We start from the raw sequence: 21,746 nt of genomic DNA, 5'->3' as shown, positions 1-21,746 counted from the left end.
GCAGGAGAAAGAACAGTATCTTAGCACCAAAGGCAACTATGTACATGGATAAAAGGGGAGAGCTTTTAAAACTAAAAACTAGACAGTAGAATAACTTAGGTATTATCACAATAGATAGAATGGAAGTAAATCCCAGGAGTGAAACAGAAGAGAGGAAATGGAGAAATCTAGTAATCTTCTGCTGTTTGTGAGCATAACCCTGTTTCCACTGAATAATCAGCAGTAAATCTTGCATTAACTTCAATAGAAGTTGGGGGGGGGGGGGGGGAGGGGGGCTGGCGGGGTGGGGATGGAAGGCTTTAAAAAATGACTGGGTATGACAAGAAAGAGCAAATGATCTCAATGGATTCAGTCTCAAGCAGTGACCAAACCAAAAGCCACCACAAGACACTTGCCTGGGTGAACCCCTATATTTTCTGAAGAAGATACAGAATCTGAAATATTTTCACTACATAAATGCTTCTTTTACTCCCACAGATCTAATTTCTATAGAATATTAAACTCCTTTTTGATGTTCTATTAAACAATCCAACACTTTCACTGTTCAAGTAAAAAAAAAATAATTTCAGGTCAAGAAAACAAAAGTATGTTAGTAAAAATAATACAGAGGGGTTACCACTTATTTTTCCCCTCAAGTGAGAGATTTTAGTAGGGTCACACGAAGGGAATGATTTTAACATCACCTGATCATTATATTTGCCTATCTAGTTCACATATTATACAATGATGGTCACGCAATGTAAAATGCAGTGTAGATGCTCACGTGATAAGGATACTTTATCTAATAGTGTATTACACTGATTTGATAAAGTCATTCTCCAATAAAATGTTTTGGTTTTATTTTCAAAACTCAGGCAAGTCTTGCCTGTGGCTCCAAAATTACAGATATACCCTGAATTTTTCAGTCTCAAACTCGCCATCCACTGTAAACAGAGGAGTTCCTTTTAGCAGCAGAATATATTTTTAAAGCTTATTATAACATTATAATAACTCCTGTGATCTAAGACTAAATATTGAGCAGCACAGCAAAATGTTATGCCAAGCATGAGCGTTCTTTCCCCAGCTGCGTTTGTTGACTGTGGCAGATTCTCCCAAAAGTTTCATAATCTACATCAGATGAAATACAAAATGTCCCAATAGGTACATATTTTCTCTGAACAGCTCCGTTCCTAGCAATTAGTGTTGTGTCTGGGAAATGAAGAGTGCCAGGCTGAAAAAAAAGGATATTTCCAGTGCCAACCATAGTCGGGAGAATGATTGAATCAGTTCTGGGGATCTTCCCATGCTGCTGATTTCTTTGGGAGCACACAGGAAGAACACCCGGCATGCAGCAGCTGCCATGAAGAAATGAATGTAGGGGTTTCCCGAGAAATAGTTAAGTCTTGAAAATTCAAGTAATTTTCCTTCCTCAAAAGGAAAAGTGGAATTGCTGTCAATAGCAACACTTTCGCACTGTTTTGGTTTAGATATCAAGTTTGTTGTGCTCTTCAATACATACTATATACTATTTTGCTTATTGTTTGAAAGTTTGCACTCTTCCTACTTAATCCTGGAGTTACACTGATTCCTTCATCATCTTCTGAAGGGGAGAGAAAAGATTATTCTCAATCTGACTCTTACATTTTATGGATTTCTTTAATAAAGAGTACTGAGGAGAGACTCTGCTGGAAGACAAACTGTCTGAAACAATACTATTTTCTTTCCTTTGCATTAGTTGATCCATGTTGCTGAGGAAAATGTTGTTGGAAAAAAGGTAGCAGGCTGGAGGCCTGCTTCTTGCTGTTGGAATGTACAATAATGATCATGACTTTTATAATCTGTACACAAATTTAAATGCAGAAATGTTTTTGGACCTTAACCAAGAGATACGGGCCCACAGCCAGTCAGATCGGATGAATTGTGGCAGTGGAGAAAGTAAACTGGATTTAGGGACACAATGAGATTCCAGACTACCTGAAAAGTGGCAGCCACGGGAATGCTGCAGCTCTCCAAGCTCACCTCTTCTCCAGCAGAAGAGGGCTGTCAAGGGAGACCACGGGCTTCCCTGCTTCCTCCTCACCCGTCTGGGTGTCACTCGTCTGCTCAGCCAGCCTCCACAAGGAAGGGTATGCAGCAAGTCACCTGCATTCATAGAGCCGTGCACACATCTGTCGTGATTTGGGCCACACTGGCCACTGAGAGGAACGACAGATGCTCTCTCCTACCTCTCTCCCCACCACCACACTGGGCCCGACCAGACAGCCTTAGAGCTCAAAACACGAAAACGCTGAAGTCCACCTAGTACAACACTGCAAGACGGTAACAGAATAAAAAGTGGGAATTTTCTTGCCACTGTTCGAATTCTAACTAGGGATGATTCTTCCCCCCTGAAGAACACTATGCAGGAAAATTATCTTACTGATTGTTAATGATAAATGTTAACACTGAGACCACGTATATAACTTCATGAATGATATAAATAGAAAATCTGTTAAAAAACTGTATCTACTTAGAAAGAAGTGTATCACATAATTTTAGAAGCAGAACTGTGTTTTACAAGCTAATATGCACAGGCTGAATTAACTTGCAGCTGTCGAGTGAAAATTTGTTTCTGTAAAATACTCTGTACTACACTTTTGTGTAAGCATAGTGGAGTTAGCTAAATTATTCACTGGAAGTGGTACTTGTTTCAAATCTAACATGTCTACAAACAGAAACTGAATTCTACAGAACAGCTCTGGATGTCTGCTGTTTGTAACTGTTTATCATGCAGTTTAAAGCAGGTGTTCTGTAAATGCAGCCCAAAGATCACCTGCAGCCTGCAAAGCCCTTGTACACCCAGCCATCAAAGTGGGCTTTTAATAGTGTCATCTACATGAAGATAAAAGTCCACTGACCTGCAGGTGAATCTTGTGATGTAGCCCATACCCCGATTAATATCAGTAATAGCAAATGTCCTGGTTTAATAGGACAGTGCTTGATTCAAAACTTGATCACTGAACTGTTCACCTGCAGTGAACAGTTGATGGTTGACATGACCCGTGCTACTCTGCAAATCACACAGTATCACTTCTTGCTGCCAGAACTATGAAACTACTGAGTGGCTTGGCTGCAAAAATGCCGACAAAACATATTCTTCCTTGGAAATTCATGATTTGTCAAATATCTGGGGGAGACGGACCCATCTAGGAGCATCCTTCTGACAGCTTATGAGCTCTGCTCCCTGCTAACTCTTTAATGTCCTTCTGAAAAACTCAGGTGGAAGTGGAAAAAATAGTGTATTTTTGGTTAGAATTTCTCAGCCACAAACATACTTGGACTAAAAACCCCTTAAAGCCTCGCAGATACTTTCCCTAATACCCAAAAGTTAGCCCAGCATACCAAACTGACCTGAGTGCTTTGAAATCCCATTACATTTTCTTTAATCAGCTAGATTGACTTAAGATTAACAACACCCTCTTTCTATACATCTTCTGTCTATACAGATATACAGCCAAGCACATTGCATGATGAGCTGACGCTGATCTAAGCATCTAAAACTGTTGTTTTTTAAAATTTTGTATTACAAGTATGACAAATTACACTAGTTGTTTTGACACCTTATGGGGAGATCCTCAGAGTAACGAATGGCATTCTCCTTTCTTTTCTCAGGAAACTTCTATGGACAAGTGTCCTGGTTTGAGGTAAAACAGAGCCAATTTTGTTCAGTAACTTCGCTTCTTAGCTGGGCCTCTTCTAACTACTGAAATTAACTGCATATTGTGCAGACAGTGTTCACTCCCTCAGAGTGATAAGACCTATGTTTAGAGCTGATGCCCAGGCATGGTGTGCAGAGAGGCTCCTGCTTATACTCATTGCTATAACCCCCAAGGCCAACCAACTTTGTTATTTGCCCCGTTGGAGGGTCGGAAGTGGAAAAGCATAGTGGGGTCCCACCTGCAGGGAGGAGCGGACAGGACAGGTGACCCAAAACTGACCAACAGGGTATTCCATCCCATCTGCCTCATGCTCAGTATAAAAGCTGAGGGATCAAAGGGTCACGGGCTCTTCCTTCAATGGCCGACGTCTGAGGAGGACTCTTTGTCTGCCTGTGATCCCGATCCTGAATCCAGATCCGGAATCCAGTTCCCATCCGTCACTGAGTCCAGCCTGGGACTGCCCCAGTGCCAGCCGGTGACATGATTATCATCTCGGGAGCTTGATACGGTTTTGTATATATTTCATTATTTCTTTTTATTTTATAATTAATATTTTATTAAAGTAGTTTAGTTCCTTCTAAACTCATAAGTCTCTTTTTCCTCCTCTGCCTCTCTCTTTGAAGAGGGGTAGAGGGGAGCATCTGTTGGTCCCGTTTGGGGTCCCCAGTGGTGGATTTGGCCTAAACCACGACAACAAGCATTACCTGGAAGTCCAATGCTTTACAATGGTGTTCTCTAATTCCCTGTCATCTTTTTGCACTTGCCTGGATTCTGCCATCTTTTCATTAACTGTTAAGTCATTCCACTAAGTAACACTGAAATATCCAAGGAATAAAATGTATTGCTCTATATGGGAAGGGTTAAAGGAATCCATCACTGATTGTCACTGAGAAGTACCATACAAAGATCTACATGACTGAAACCTAATTTTAGGCACTGAAAAATAGTTACGCTTCTAAAATCATAAATTGCAGCTGCACTTATTATTCCAAGTAGCTCTGCTAGAATTTTCTCATGGGTATGCCTATTCACATCACATTTCTGGCAATACTGAAATGTTAGAATTCTCTCAGACACTGCAGCACATCATTTCTGTTTTCCTAGATTGTCAGGGTTATAAACTAAGTAAAGGAAGAGGGAGGGGAAAAAAAAAAAGACATAGTTTTGTGGAGTTACAGCCTTGGATGGTCTCCCAGATGAACCCGGCAGCCGAGGATTCTGGACTCCAGGTGCTGGCTGCATCTGGACAGTGTTGAAACTGTGCTCAAGCTGTTTGGTCTTGAGCACAAACACAGACCCCTCTAATACCCTTTCTGGAGATACAGAGCATGTACTCAGCTGCCTGGTCTCTTCACGTTCTTTCTAGCTCTCCCATGTCTTCCCAGCAGCAACTGCAGCCTTCTCAGAGCCTGAAACTGGGAGCCCTGAAAGTTGTTGTTTCCTTCTTTGGAGACTGCAGGGAGAGATACTTAGAGGGAGACAAAGACCCTCCTCAAAGAACAATCACAGTCTACCCCCTGAAAAGGTGCAAGAAATACACAGATTATAGAAGAACAGCTAAAACCACCCTTATGTCCCACCTGTGAGCTCACTCTTTCCAAACCTCAGACTTTTTGGCAAAATCGCATTTGAATCCCAGGACCTGATTTCTAAAGCTCGTGTTGTTCTTGATGATAAAGAGCTGTTACTAAGAAAAAGCCTTGTACTTCTATGAAATTCCAGTTCCTTCACGCTCTTTCCAGTGGCTTCAGCTCTCTTACGGTGAGTTGTTACTGAACTGAACTCAAAATTCAAATCCTTTGAGCCACAGTCAGCCAACTGTTTTTAAATATTTACATTTGAAAATATGATATTCCACGGTAATGACCTGTATTCTCTATCATTCACCTCCTGCCAGAGCCTTCCCACAGATCTCTGTTAGGTCAACCTGAAATCTCAATCTAGCAGAAGTTAACAATCGAACACACTACATTTTATTTCATAATAAAAACCCATGGTTGTATAACAGATTATTTACCAGCAGTACTCACCCACTGTTATGTAATAACACAACCATTACTTGTTTTTGGCACAGGCAAATTATTGCAGAATCTACTATTGACTACTTAATCACAGGTTAGAAGAGTTGACTTTTAATGTTGTCTTCTTTACAGCAACAATGTACAAACATTACACTAAATTAACATTCAAAAAAAATATTACCACTGCTCGCAAACAGGGAAAGAGAGAAATTACCGTGAGCTATTCAAGATCCCACAGGGACAGGAGGTAGACTGATCAATGGAACTTCAGAATCCCTGGTCCTAGTTAATTCACATGATTATACTCCCTCATCTGGAAAAAGTATCTTTTGTGTCCCATGCACAAATGTCTAGAATCAATCTGGATTTTCCAGAGCTAAACTGTTTCAGTAATAATAGTTTCAGTATCTCTTGTTGAGGTATATTTTGTGTGCTTCACAGTCACCAGCAAACTAATGTGATGAAATCCAAGTAGAAATAAATAAATCAGAAACTATGTGGTTCCTTTCTGTTTCTTATTCTTAGAATAAATGTTCTTCTTTTGTGATCACAGTAAATTTAAAATCCAGGAATTGCAGTCAAAGCTTAACCCTGCTTAATAATAATGAACAGAAACATATTAAGGACAACCCTCTCTGTTTCACAGAGTATTTGCAACATTTGCATTAGACAGTCAACGCAGTAGTACTGCGGACAGTGACTAGGAAAGCAAAGTAACAGTGAAACAGTTTAGGAGAAGACACAGGCCCTAGTCACCTTCCCAGTTAATCACATAAGGGAACGATCTATAAATACCAAACCAAAGGTCAGATTTAAAAAGGAGAGAGTTAGAAGAGAACAAAGTTAGGGCTTTAGATTTGTACTATCCTCCTAAATCTAGAAACAAAATGAGAGAAAGTATAAGGTGCCTGAAAGAGAGGACAACAGGCAAGTAATCAAAACTGGCATCACTGGCAGAGCAGAGACAGGACTTGGCACCTCTCATTTAATAAACCAGATGGAGAAGGATTTTCACCATTTAGCCCCACCCTGCAGGCAAGACGAAAGGATTAGTATTTGATACAACAAGATGGACATGATAAGAGAGAGGCTCACGTGACTGAATGGATTTGAAGGGTAAAACAAAGCTGGAGAAAAAGATTAAAGTAATCGAAATGGCTACACTTAGAAAGCACAAGACATTACTTCTGCAGGGAAGAGCCCGTTATTACTCTTGGCGATGAACATCAGGCTACATTTAGAAAACAATTCTAAACAACAACTGTGGAATAATTGTCTCTGACTTCCTAAAAACACATCAAAATAGATAAAGGGTTTCATCATACAAACAGGTCTAGCTCATCATACTTAAGAGCATGAGACTCTTAATCTCAGGGTCGTCGGTTCGGGCCCCACGTTGGGCATCAATTAATATGTCATGGTTTAGGCCAAATCCACTACTGGGGACCTGAAATATTAATAATAAAATAAAAAGAAATAATGAAAAATATATACAAAACCGTATCAAGCTCCCAAGATGACAATCACGACACTGGCTGGCACTGGGGCAGTCCCAGGCTGGACTCAGTGACGGACGGGAACTGGATTCCGGATCTAGATTCAGGATCAGGATCACAGGCAGACAAAGAGTCCTCCTCAGACATCAGCCATTGAAGGAAGAGCCCGTGACCCTTTGATCCCTCAGCTTTTATACTGAGCATGAGGCAGATGGGATGGAATACCCTGTTGGTCAGTTTTGGGTCACCTGTCCTGTACGCTCCTCCCTGCAGGTGGGACCCCACTATGCTTTTCCGCTTCCGACCCTCCAACGGGGCAAATAACAAAGTTGGTTGGCCTTGGGGGTTATAGCAATGAATATAAGCAAGAGCCTCTCTGCACACCATGCCTGGGCATCAGCTCTAAACATTGGTCTTATCACTCTGAGGGAGTGAACACTGTCTGCACAATATGCAGTTAATTTCAGTAGTTAGAAGAGGCTCAGCTAAGAAGCGAAGCTACTGAACAAAATTGGTTCTTTTACCTCAAACCAGGACAATACCTGACATACATCATGGTAGAGCTAACACAGCAGGGTGAGGCCATCCTATGTGAAGACAACATTTAATGAAATAACACAGAAATACCCTACCATATGGACAAGCCACAAGCAAGACTGTGGGAAGTGGAAGAACCAGCAAAAACGGAAGGCCCCCTACCCCCTGAAAAACAACGCAAGCATTCTTGTAAAGAGAAATCATAAGACATTGGAGCAAACCATACACATTTGCTCACATGTTTAAGCAAACAAGGCAAAACTAAATAAGGATTAGCATGTCTATGCATAAGACAGATTCTGACGCACACAAATCCAGCCAGAGTCCCTACATAAACCCATGTTCACTTTTGGAAATCAGCCGTAAACCTTGAAAAGAATACTTCAGATGTTTTACAGCAGATACAACATGTTTCATAAATAAAACTTTAATATATACATGCTAAAACTGTTCTGCAATACATAGATAATTTTTAGTAACATCATCAGATTAAGAACAATACCAAATAGATCCTGAAAAAGTATCTTGAGTAATACAAGAAGTAGAAACAATACTCAGTGGGAAGTACAAACTAGAAAACCAATTATAAGACATGAAAATTATAAAATTGCGCAGGCAGGTGAATCTATACAGTAGACCTCTGTACAAGCTGTTTCAGCATTGCCTGGACTAAAATAAAAAAGTGAGTTGCTGCATAACTTGAAATTAATGGAGTTAATCCCAGAATACATAAAGAAATAGAGCCTTTACTCTCTCTTAATGAGAGTATTAGGCTAGGATACCCCAAACACCAATTCTGTACCATTCTGGGACAACCATCTGGTACTATTTAATCTCTTCCAGTTGTCCAGAGCCATGTGCTCTGGAGATGAATGCTCCAGATAAAGTCCTCAGTGCTGCACTTACACAGAAAAAACACAGAGAAATAAAGAGAAATGAAATGACAGTCCACATACTTCACAGATCTTATCAGCAGCTGAAAATAAATACACCCCTTATGAAAATAATTCATTGGCATTGTATTACGCAGATCCCTCTCTGTAATCTTTATCTGCATTTTCATTGTCAGGTTTTCATTCAATCCTCTACATTTATGGTCACCATGTACTAGTCAGATGCTTCTTGTCAGTGTAATCAAGAAAACTGAATATTGCGAGAACATTAAAACAGAACCTACAATTGATGGATCAAGATATTACAACCATGTCAGATGGTTCTGAACTTGCTAACAGGGCTTTCGTAGGCACAGCGACTCATACAGACTCAAAAGGGGCTGGCAGCACAAAGAAAGATGGAGCTGATTAGGGCAAAATAGGAAATCACAGAAAACTGCTAAAGTTCCTAGTGCACAACCCACAGCAAACACAGCTGTAATTCCTTAAAGATCAGTACAAGAAACCCAACACTTGGCAGTTTTATATGCTCAGCTTCTTTATATACATGAACTAGCAATGCAAAGGCAGAACAAAATTGTCTTACTAGGCAGAACAAAAAAAGTCTTACTACCTCCAGAATATTACCAAATCTAATCAGTGGGTGCTTATGGTACCCAAATAAGTCCATAGTCAACACATGTAATTCATGATATGAGTGGCCAACTAGCCACCAACAAAATGTATGAGTCAGTAATGTTAGGAGAGTGGGTGGAACAGAAGAGAAGAAAAAGAAAACTTGAATACTGCATTGATAAAGTTTTGCCTTGGAAAGCTATTAGTGAGGAAGAGAGGATTTCAAAAGGACTGTTTATCCTCAAAGCATCTTTCTGGATAACAGAGTCTATTGACAAAGATTTTACTAGCCCTTTACCTGCCTCCACCAAAGTTACAGGATGCTGCTTATATTACTAGACACTAAATGGATGAAACTCTTCCCAATTACATGAACATATTCCTGAACAGCAGTAGGCAAAACTAGGAGGAGATACAGAAAGCTCTTGTTAGTCCAATCAGCATTTTACTGACTTTGTAAGAAAACAAATATGCCAGATGTATGAAATTACCTAGAGGTTTCAGATGTCACATCAAACCCTGTCTACTGAAAAAAAAAAAAAAAAAAAAAAAAAAAAAAAGAGTTATGCAGTTCAAAATAAAAAGAGGCCAAGAAGTTTGGCAAAAGCCAAAGAGATATTGGGACTTAAGAAACATCATCTACATATTTCTCACTATTAAGAAGTTACCTGAAATTTGACTCCTTAATCACTGCTCAAATCGCAAGAATCCACTGTACAATACGATCATCTCCTAAAGCACAGGCTCCATTTCTTCTAAGGACATTTAAGTTCTCTTGCTGACAGCTAGGATTTGCCCAAAAGTGAGCACAAAGACTGCACTGCAGAATGCAGTTTGGCGTGTTGGCCTTCAGGGAACACAGTAAGCAAAGTAAAAATTAATGAATTGTCAGTCAACAACATATACAGACATCCTGGAGGGAAAGCCCCTAAGTGCAGGGCAAGAAAATAAATCCCAGAGCACACCACCAATCCATATCTCTAAGGACAGCAAGACAACATGCATAGCAGTATAAAACATAACTAGAATCTTCAAAGAGCTCAACAGAGACTTATAAAACATGGTTTCCTATTATTTTCTCTTGTTACACCACCAACAAGGGTTTTATCCTTGTTTCCTGGCCCCTTAGTAAAACAGAAGACAATATTGCTGTATCCAGTTGCCACAGAATACTGCCTTAGGACAGTCTCTCATTGAGATGTTTCCTAAGAACAATTCCTGCCCCTATACTAATCCCGTAAGTGCAAAGTGTTCACAAATAATCAGTGGTGCCTCCTGATTTCTTCAGTCATGCTACAGCGTAACTGTTACATCTCTACAGCTATCACCCAACTTCCTGCTGCCTTTATGCCTTGCGCATTCCCCAAGCCTGCGCAAAGCGGACAGAAGAGGCTGCCTACTCAGAAGGAGATTATTTTCATAACAAGTCTGCAATGACAAAAGTGAGCACGCACAATATCAAGCAGGGGAGAATCAGGTTCATCAGTTTTCCTGTTCTCTCAGAGATCAATTCTAAACTACCTTGACCACAACTGCATTCTCCTCCCCACTGAAAGAAAATAACTCTTCAACGCGCACATTTACCACTTCACCCTGTACACATAAAACTCACGTGCTAGGGAGGAAAAAACCCACTTACAAAAACACAAGAAGGCAATAATAAGAACAGGTACTTTGTCACCGGAAGATGGTCTGAGCAAAGACAGTTTCTCTAGTAAATAAATGAAGGCATCAGATCCACACATGATATAGGCAAACCCTTTATTTTCAGTACTTCCAACAAGAGCTAGCTCCCTGGAAGTAGGAGTGATGGCACTGCTCATAGCAGTATCCACCAGGGCCAAAGAACATAGCATAGTCAAGGAAAATTCCAGATATCAGCTTAACACTGTCACATGAAATGGAAAAAAAAAAAAAAAAGAAAAAAAAAAAAAGGTAAATACAGTAGATTTCTTTTACTCAAGGAATATAGAAATAGTTTACTTTTGCACTCAGAGGAATGTCTTGTGGCCCAGACATCCTTTGAAAAACATTATTTCTGGAAACTTAACCCAGTAACTTTCTCATTTCAAAACAGATCTTTCTCAGTGCTTTTTCTTCACAAAAAGGCGATCTGGTTTAGCCACTTCTATCAAAAAGCTTTCAATAATAATAACATTTGATTTTACATAGACATCAGCACCAAGGAGACCTACTTGGCTGACATGTAGTGAATATCCCTGACTTTGTTTTCCCTGACTTACAGAAAGCTTTGTCTCTGTCCCTCTGCTCCCTCTTGGCATTGCCATTTGATAATCAACCTGCACTGATGAAGCGAATCTTCATATCACAGAGGGCACATCTCTGGCCACTACAATAGAAATTATACCATAAACAATTTAAAGTATTATACAGATGACAATACTTTCTTAAAGGTCTCACGTGTTATGGCCATATTAGCCTTTTAGTTTGAATAAAGAATGAGCTTTTGAAGTGAACCTCCCAAAATCCTTCGCTGCCCTATCACCAAGCAGTCTCTGAGCACCAGTGTTAGATTCCTTTCTGATGAAACTAAAGCAGATGTGCTCAATACATGCACTTAGCACCACCCAACCACTAATGCATGCTCAGTCTCAGCTGTTCCACCATTTTAATGGCAGCTTTATTTTTTAAAAAGTGATTTTTACTTTAATTATATCATCAGATGGAAAAACGCCACTGCAATACAAGGATTTTTGTTTTGAAAAATGTAAAAATGATTTGCAATTAGAAGAGGAAAAAGTTTGGACAACCAGTAAAATATTTTCCCTAATCCCAAGAGAACAAGACACAAGATTATTTCATTATCCAAAAACAAAGGATGCAGGTTTACAGATGGACTAAAATACAACCCATCCCTGCAGATTCGAGAGACCAAGGCTAGTTAATTAGAAGCAAAGAAAAAACTAAGAGGACTGAACAAAACTGCAGGAAATTAACTCACATACCACACCTGCTAACAGGCCAAAAGCCAGAGTAACCGCAAAATTCCTGAACTAACACACCGCTTGGAGAGGGGGACCAAAATTCAAATGCACCCAGTGCACTAGCAGCTCGCACAAACTAAGCCCGTACACGTGGCTGAAGATGTTACATGTCAGCTTCTCTCCAGCTATGCATCCTACCAGCATCAGCCAAGCTGGTCCCTGAACGCGGCCAGATACGCCACTGAGGCTGCACGGCTTCAGCAGCCCAGAAGATCACGTAGTCACCAGGGTGCTATAGGCAGACCAGAAAAAGGTGCGTATGAGTTTAGGGCGAAAAGGGGGAAGTGAAGCAAAAACTTACAAAAACTAATTATACAAAACCTTCTACTTCATTTTATATGTATAATCCAATTTCATTCTTTTCTTTTCAACAGGTGCCAGAGGCAGCAATCTTAGTTAAATTCAAAGGCCTGAGGAAAGCTATTTTTTTTTTCAGTTGAGCAGCAACCTGAATGACCAGTCCCATGCTACAACAGACAGCGTTACTAAAGAAAAAGTGATGACAAACCTAATTCCTATTTTGTGCTACCATAGGCTTGCTTGTTCACAGCAATTGCATTGCTTATTAAATAATCAAAATGAAAGAAGACAGTAAAAATGAAGTGGTTAGCTGAAGAGATCCTGAAATTATTTTAGGATGTAGGTTAAGTTTTAGAAATTTACACACAGGTTAAGAATTCTTAGCTGAAAATAACAGCTGGTGGTCCAGACCATTTAAAGGGGCAAAAGGGGCAGATTTCTAGAGCAAAGTGACCTGTCTCACTCGCTTGACATGAAAGGGAATACAGGTCTGTTTAGCTAGACCACATGCATACAGAGCAATAGAGATGCTCAGGGACCCGACCTACAGCTCATGAGCCGGCTGGGCTCAGGTTATGTTGACTGCAATATTAACAGAGCTCTCATACTCACACACACATCTTAGCCAGAGTTTACCAGCTGAAATACAATCTCACATGGACATGGCACTGCTTCCCCATAGTGGAGCGCAGAATGGGTCATAGGAAGAAAGACTTCTAAGACAGTAGCAAAAAATTGGCTATACTGGCATTCATGGTGGAAGAAGGGGCAGAAGAGGAGGGAAAGGAGCCTTCAGGGCTCATGACACAACCAGAGGATACAGTATTTCAAAGACAAAACATCAGTTTTAAAGGCCAGATGCATCTCTTTGCTATACGAAAAAAACAAATAAAAGCAATAGAGAACCTACCAAAACTACTGTAAGATCCCAGATTTCAGAAAACTTGGCAGAACAAGCAAAAGAGGAGTGTCTCTGCCACTGCTGATGTGAATAAACCCTTACTTTCCTTAGACATGGAGTTCTAGGGAAAGGAAGAAGCTCTCCTTAGCAGGCAAGTCTGACATCTGGAAGCAAAGGCAGCAGACCAAGCATTAGGAAGAGGTGATGCGGTAAGTAATCACTATCCTAGCACTTGCGAGCTGAAAAATGACACTAACTCTCCTACATTGCCAGTGAGATTGAGAAGGGAATGAATTGTTTACAAAATAGTGAAGAATAAAAGGGAAAACAGGAGAGGAAAAGAAAATGTACTTTGAGAGTACAATGTATATACAAAAAGGTATACATGACTATACATAGTAGAAGAAAATAAACCAAGTGAGGTTAAAAAAAGAGGAAATTAAGACAAAGGAAAAGCTACAGTTTTCAAATTCACATACATTACATGACATTATATTCCAGCCCTGGCATGCCTGCACTTAACCGTGTCACATGCATCCACTCAGGCTATCCATGCAACCTCTGCCATAAATCTTGAGTTGCACTGTGCCACTCACAAATTCAGCTTTCATCCAGACACAGCTGTTGATTAGAGTTACTAGAGCTTCACAAGCAGACATCATGTCTTGGCCACCGGTAGCTTGAAGAAGGGGAGAGAAAGTAAAGGAAATTACTTACTTCAAGTAAGTACAAGATGCTGAATTGAGCCCAAAAAGAGAAGAACTTGACCAAGTATGTGTCCTTGTTAACAGTCTCCAGACTAGGTCAAAGTACTCCTTGGTCTATTTTGGCCTTGTATTATGTTCTCTGTTGGATTTCTTATACACTAGAGAGATTGTTCTGCGGCATTTAAAAGAATAATGATTGGGCTCTTGGCATTTATCTCTGAGAATTCTGGGGAACTTTCTTTTTGAGTTCTTGAAAAACACTCGATTTTGCTTCTTTCTAGAGCCCTTAAAGGGGTTATTATTACAAGACACAGTGTTATGACTTTATCTAATCCGTAGTTCTTGAGGAACAGAAGGATTTACTTAGAGTTGTAGATTCACAAGAGTCCATTCACCACAGGATAAATACTGGACCATTTCAATCACTAAAGAATACCTTTTATCTATAAAATGTTCTAAAAATGCACAGCTAGGAAGCATAAAAACAGACTTATGGCTGGCTTATCACACCCACATTTTTAACCATGCTTTTTAAATTATTTTTCCTGTAAAAACATCCACTACAAACTGGGAAATACTTATGAGTTTATTGTGCACAACGGTAAATGTATGTATTACTTTAACTTGTACAAAACCATCAATCATAGCACAGTCAAGCTATTAAAGCAAAAAAAAGTCAACATCCAGATTTCTCCAAAAAGCCAAATACTATGGATACTGTTGACTGATTACAATAATATGTGTTATTTGAGAAGTTTCATTAAAAATAGTTCTGTTACTCTTAACTCCTAAAATCAATGTTCAAATATTGTCACCACCAAATTGCCAGTGCTTCAGGAAATTGTTAGTGGGAAAAAGGCTGTCATAAACACATGGTTTGGGTGGAGGGCAGTGAAAATTACCTACCTGTTATAGTGACTTTCTCCTAAGTAACAAAACCCACTCTTACATGACACCTATAAAGTAGCAAGAGAATTACTTGACTGTAACACGAGGACAATGCCACAAGCCACAACTGCCAGGCAACATGGTAATACCAACCATGTAACTACTGTAATCTCTTCACAGGCCAAGGGAGATGCTGTTGCTAATTTTATTTCCTATTCACTTAGTATTTCTGTTCTAAATAAATGAATCCGCTCCTTGAAACTCAGCAACAAATCCTTCAAGTCCTTCACCGTCACTGATGAGTTAGCATGAGCCCTAATAGAATGAGTTTTCCTAAGAATATTCGAGTTCATCCCTTCCGGCTCTCATTCAGAGTTGGGATGCCTGAGTCCCCAAGCAGTTTAATTCGCTCTATAACTATACTAGCATACCTTAAAGAAAAATAAGCTGTCCACATAATCCCTGCTCAGAGGTTCCCTTCACACTTTTTGCCCTTGACAATGGGGCAGCCACTTGCCATCACTGGAACAAGGAACAGCCACCAAGCTTCCACCAAGAGAACACCGATCTAATTCAGGTTGTGATTCTACCAGTTCTGTCTTGTCAGTAAGCTCTATTAATCAGCCCTAATAAGACTAAAATATTAATCTACTAGAAAGTACCTAGTTTTAACCTATCAATACCACCTAGAAATCACACCACAAAGTCGATTCTGTTGTTGCAGCCAGCTTAATTCATTGCAAATAAAGTAAGCAAATAACAATATGTGACCCCCTGTCCCAAAGGGGTTGAAATATTAAAAAAAAAAAAAAAAAAAAAAAAACCACCCCAAAACAAAGAAAAAACAAACAAACAAACAAACAAAACAAACAAAAAAAAAAACCAACAACCCAACACCAAAGCTTATATAATTTAGGGAAAATTGTGAAGTTCCACCCTTCATTCACATGAGGAAAGTGAGATGGTACAGAATCAGAAGAATACTTTCTTCTAAGATGTTTCCAGGACAGTTTTGGAGAACTGCCACAATCCCATTACCAGTTACTCATATTATAGATGCACATGTAAACACACAGGCCCAAGAAGTAAAGGTTCTGGTCAACAAAGCAGCATTATACAAATTGCAAAAATGCAAGACTTACTTTCACAATACTGAGAAGTCTTTTATCGTCTTTTTACCTTTCATCTCTCATACTTCTAACATGTTACTCCCTGCAGCAATGCAGTATTTCCCATCAGTCTATCAAAAAGGCAAGCAACTTGAACAAAAAGGGCCCCAGGCACTGATTGACAAGAAGCACCACATCCAGCACAGTCCATCCAGCACAGCACATCGGTAGGACAGACAAGGAGACACACAGCTGGTGATTAAGAGAAAACAGAGGAGAAGGCATGGAGATAAGAAAGTCCATCCTGCCCACAGCAATACCTAATTTCTGTTAGAAACAAGACAAACAGATCTCGGCATCACAAAGTGGCAGAAGTGATGGATTAGACCTGAATACCTCCGTTAATATGGGGAAAAAAAAGATTAACCAATCCCTCCCCCAACCCAAACAACCACTAAGTGAAGGTAAACAAAGAAAGGACAGAAAGTATATTTCATGAAAAAATGCTTCCTGGCAGCATCTAAATTTGAAATTGCTTTTGGGAATGACACTTCAGCTCCCTGCCTCAATTAAGGATTCAATACTTCTAAACAAACCTGTATTTGGCATCTGTTTCTCCTCTCTTTTCATTCAGTTCTGAAATAGCTGTAATGCCAGTACCCAGACCTAATAAACAGGCTTTACTACCTTCAGTCTCCACCTCTGTATCTCATCTCTATATTTTCCATTACATGTTAAAATGAGCTTCCATAAATAGTCTGGCAAACAGAAGACACAAAGAATCACTTTCAAATGAACACCTCTGCGGGGCACCAGGACTGGAGAGATCAGTGTTCAGGTCATCTTCCAGTTTTCAGATGATCAACAGATTATAGTTTGCAATATTCTTTGATGATACCAAACATGAATATTTGGAAAACATAACATTTTTCATAAAATTGTTTTTGAAACATATTCTACTCTGTTGGTTATTATTAAATTTATTAGAAAATAATAGGTATTAGAAAATATATTGTAAACATTGCCACATCTGTTGGGCATCAAGAAATACAGTAGTATAGTTTGTATACTATCTGAATTCGGAGTACCTTACTTTTGAGAAAGTACTTTAAACAGGTAACGTCGGCTGCTTTAGGGGAGTATGCAGCATATAAAAATGCTATCAAGTAACTACACTGGCAGCAGAGCTGTCCTCTGCACGCGATCCAATACAGTTAGATGGCATTACTGCATTTCTCAAACTTTTTTAAGCACCACAAATGGTGATGCTTGCACACTTCTCATACTGCTAAGATGTGACCCCTTATGTTTTGTCTGAAATGGTGAAATCAAGCATGCTTCCAAGGGCCTGTCCCAACCAATTCCCAGTCCCAGCCTCACGCAAAGCCCAAAGCCCTTCCCACTTCCCAGCCTGGACTTTCAGAGAAAGAAAAGCTAGGAGGAGAGATCAAAAAGAAACCATGATGTTATCCAAACAGAACATGATTCCAGTTTATGATGTGGCACACATTCAGGGTCAGATTAGCTACCGTCAATGACTCTTCTGTGGGTAAAGAGTCACTGGGCAACTAGGGGGAGGAATAAATGGCCTGTACTGCTCTGAATATATGCAGTCCAAAAAAAGAATGATATTACAAAATACAGCACCTCACAGAAAACTAAAAATGCTCATTTCAGAAATGTAAAACTATACATAAGTAACATACTACGACATCTAAAAAATTTTAAGAAATCATGATTTCAACTTACCTTACATAAAAAGCAGAGTGAGAATTACAAACCTTACTGCTAAAGTGTTCAAAATAATTATATTCAAAGGAGACTAATCCTTCATTTAGTACAATTGAGCCTCGTACCAATAAAATAAAAACTGTAGACTTACATTCTAGTCAAATATACAGAATGACCAGTTCATACCATCACTGACATGTTGTCACCAAAGACATTTGATTTTGGTTGATCTCAGAATATTTATGGTAGCCTTGAGAATGCAGGAAGTTCTTTAAAACAAATATACAAAATTTGGATCGGTAACAAAAAATGAAAACATTTTGAAAGAATGACAAAGCACAGGGGAAAAGAACTATTGTGCAGCCAATAGTTTCAAAACCAAACACCCACTCATAACTGGCAACGTTTAAGTCATAGAGAATGAAAATGCCTGCCCTGAAACAACATGTGCACTAAAGGCTGAAATGTGAGTCACAAGGAGAAAAGAGAAAAATGCTTACCTATGAATAGAAAAAGAAGCAATGGATCTAATGAGAGATGCCACTGCCCCAACTTTGGCAGCTTCCACAGCTCCCTGTGATCTGTATTGCACAGTTTCACCGTAACTGATGAAAGGTTCGTTGTAGACAACAATCTTCCCTTTGGCCTCCTGAGCTCTTTTGTGCAGTTCATCAAAAGAGGCTACCACTATGACTTCTGCTGTAATTCCTGAAAGAAAATATTACAGTGGTTTTAACGTTGCTTTCCTACAACTTTCCTAAAGCCAGTTTTAACTGACAGAAAAGCATGGACAGTGCAGGAGACAGGAAATCAGATTTAACTTCTTACTGGAAAGGGAAAACTATGTAAAACGCTTCATCAGGGATTGGTACTAAATAGCTGTAATAGCACCCTGAACCGAGTACACACAGTTCTGTAACCCATGCGATCAGGTTAGTATTAAAACAACCTGAAGGGCAAGAAGGATACATGGAGGGAATTCTGTTCTCTGCATGTGCTTTAATGCCTCACTGCAATCATTTCTAGTACAAAAACAGTCGCAAACGCTGCCTATGGGATTAATAAAAAAAGTAATCTTTTCATGGAATTGTTTTGATATGTTGCTAAACAACTTAGCTTAATATAAGACAACTGGAAGCACATATTTTTAGACTGAAACACATAAAATTATTTAATCCATAAATGAAACAAAATTAAAGCATTACAGTTTCAACAAAATTTTCAGTATGCTTCTAAATAAAAAAAAAAATCTTCACATTTAATTCAGGAGAATATCACAGTTCTACTGGATCTCCCTCTGGGAGTTTTCCCAGGAACACATCTTTCCCAGATATGATACAAAGAACACAGGCAGGTACTTCTGCGGAACTATTCACACATGGTAAGTTAGATCCCACCCAGCTCTTTGTTTTTAATAGTTGGAATAGTTTTAAATTGCTATACAATCTTGCTTGAAAAAACAAAGGATTTTATAGATAAGTAGTTTTTCCCAAAGCCAGAGGATCCTTCTAACTTCTTAGAACATTGAGGAACTATATTTCACAGCATTTGAGAAGTAATTCATTAAAATAACCACTACGCTTAAAACCCATTTTTTTTTGATTGGTTACAGAGATAAGTAGAAACTGCTTAACAACATGGGTTGGTAGTATTCTTCAAAATATAGAAGTAGTAATGGATGTCGGAAATTTTAATGTTGTACATTTCACCTAAATGCCACAAAATATGTCAACGAAAACTAAAACTAATAACAAATGTCTAGCAAGGATTTATTGAAGAAGTCAAACTATCATGTTTTTAAGAAGAAAATGTTTCTCCTTGAAAGTCCTCTTTCTCTTTTTTTTTCTTTCTTTTGTGGCATAAGAATTATCTGGGGAAGATTTCAAACACTTGCATTTGAGACTGCAATACATAAGAACTGAAAATCATCTCATAGGAAAATCATCTCTCCCAGCACCAGTGTATCCAAATTCATGGCTTCTTTAAGATCAAACTAGAGTATACTTCAAAACCTTAAAGAAACTGTTACACACAAAAAAGTTTGTTTTCTTAAGAGTGCACCACGAAGAGGGCAAGAGACATCTACTGCTACAGCAAAAGCCTGTAATTTTTAGCTACAGAACTAACCTAGTGTGAAAGGTGTACAAATTTTAACCGAGTAACTATTCAGATTCTTAGCTTTACAGAAAGAGGCACAGAGAGCCAAACCAGAGAATCACCTTCAAATTTTACTAGTTGTTGTTGGCGGGTAGGTGAGCATGCTAAAAGACTCAGGCTGCTTCTAATGAACTGCAGATTTAGCTGCCTACCTAAGGAGCATCCCAGTGACAGGATCATTCTGGGTATGGAACCAAGCCACTGGAAATAAAGCCAGGTATCTGCAAAATTTCATTTTCCACAAGAAAAGTCATGGTCTCAGTAGGCTGATGCTGCAATTCATATTTCATATTAGCTTCCCCCCATGCTCCACTTGGATCATGCAGCAGGCACTGCAAGGGCACACATTGTATTAGTGACTGTTTGTCAAGGGAAGTGAGAAGTGTAACTCTCCTTGGCATTACTTTACTACATTCATGAACAAACACCAACTCTGGATGATTTTTAAAGAATTCTACAGACAGCTAGCAACTACCTATACTCCCTGAGAAATATCTTGGAGAAGTACATTTATGGCCCTCCCTAAATGACAGGCATCAGGAGTTTGTACAGTGAGATTTGTGGGAATTAAAGCTAAGGAAAAGGACACGGAGCTGCAAACTCCAGCCCAGTATCTCTACTTTGCACGTTCCCAAAGATAAATAAATAAATAAAGCCGTCCTTTGACAAAACAAACCAAAGGTTCCCTCTGCAAGTTTAACTTAATGGCAGCATGGTATACATAAAACATTTATCACAGTGCTTTGTGTAACAAAAAACTTCCCTCTTGTGTAACTTCTGACTAATTCAATGTCTCATTTTATTTTAGTCCCATTTCATACCATTTCAGTCTCACCTATTGAAGTGACAAGAAGAATGTTTATCTTAAATAAATATGTGGGCACACATACAAAACCACCCTAAGACCTCCTGTGCAAAGGGAGAAATGAAACAAAAAACCCAACAGTTTACCAGTTTAAGGGGAATGAGTTATTCCTTTTCAAAATGAGAAATGCCTCACCTTACTGAGCCTTTAAGCAAATTAACTAACCTCTACCCCTGGCATCTCCTGCCAATTCAGTGCTTCATGGCTCTGCTTCCCACATCAAAAGCTGTTCTCTTTCTTTCTTACTCCTATCATTATCTGATACAGAGCTTGGCTTCTTGAACAGAAGTCTTCAGAAAACCCATGTAAGGAGGGAGCTGGATTGCCTGCTTACTTAAGCAAGATATCAAGATTATAACCCCTACAGTCCAAGAGATGAATACGGAGCATTTGGGGAATTAGCTAAGTAAACGGCATGAAGCGTAGAAGACAGAATTACAAACACGATAAACTTGGCTGACTATATGAAGCTGAAGGCTATTTGTTCTCACCATGTGAAATACACATATTGCTGTGTTGGGCCAGCGAGCAAAAGAATCTATGTAGTACTATGGGTCTCCTCTTATTTCTCATATTAAACAGTAAATTGTACCCTGTAATTTCTGAGAATTAAGGTACAGGAAGGCTGTTAATGGTGGGAAGAAGCAGACAATTTACCAACAAAATTATATATTACAAAGTCCTCTGTACACAGAAATGTACGTTTCTATCTTAACACTTGGATATGCTACAACTTTGATAATCACACTGCCAGTTGAAATAAATGGCATGGTACGGATTAGCAAAGTCTAAAATCGGTCACAGGCAGGATGAAGGCCAGACTGATTACTGTTACACTTTATTA

The 21,746-nt window shown here is 39.2% G+C and overlaps 1 protein-coding gene across 1 annotated transcript in view; it reads right to left on the bottom strand.

Annotated features, from left to right (window-relative positions):
* Positions 1-21,746, bottom strand: part of CPQ (carboxypeptidase Q) — a 167,282-nt gene that overhangs the window by 112,378 nt on the left and 33,158 nt on the right. Inside the window, exon 4 of the mRNA XM_082479462.1 lies at positions 18,381-18,588. Within this exon, the coding sequence (XP_082335588.1) occupies positions 18,381-18,588 (208 nt within the window). The remainder of the gene's footprint in view (positions 1-18,380; positions 18,589-21,746) is intronic.

The sequence above is a fragment of the Vanellus vanellus genome, assembly GCF_965231255.1.
Source record: "Vanellus vanellus genome assembly, chromosome: 2".
NCBI lineage: Eukaryota > Metazoa > Chordata > Aves > Charadriiformes > Charadriidae > Vanellus > Vanellus vanellus.
Note: the sequence above shows the minus strand (reverse complement) of the source record. Positions and strands in the feature narration are given on the sequence as shown.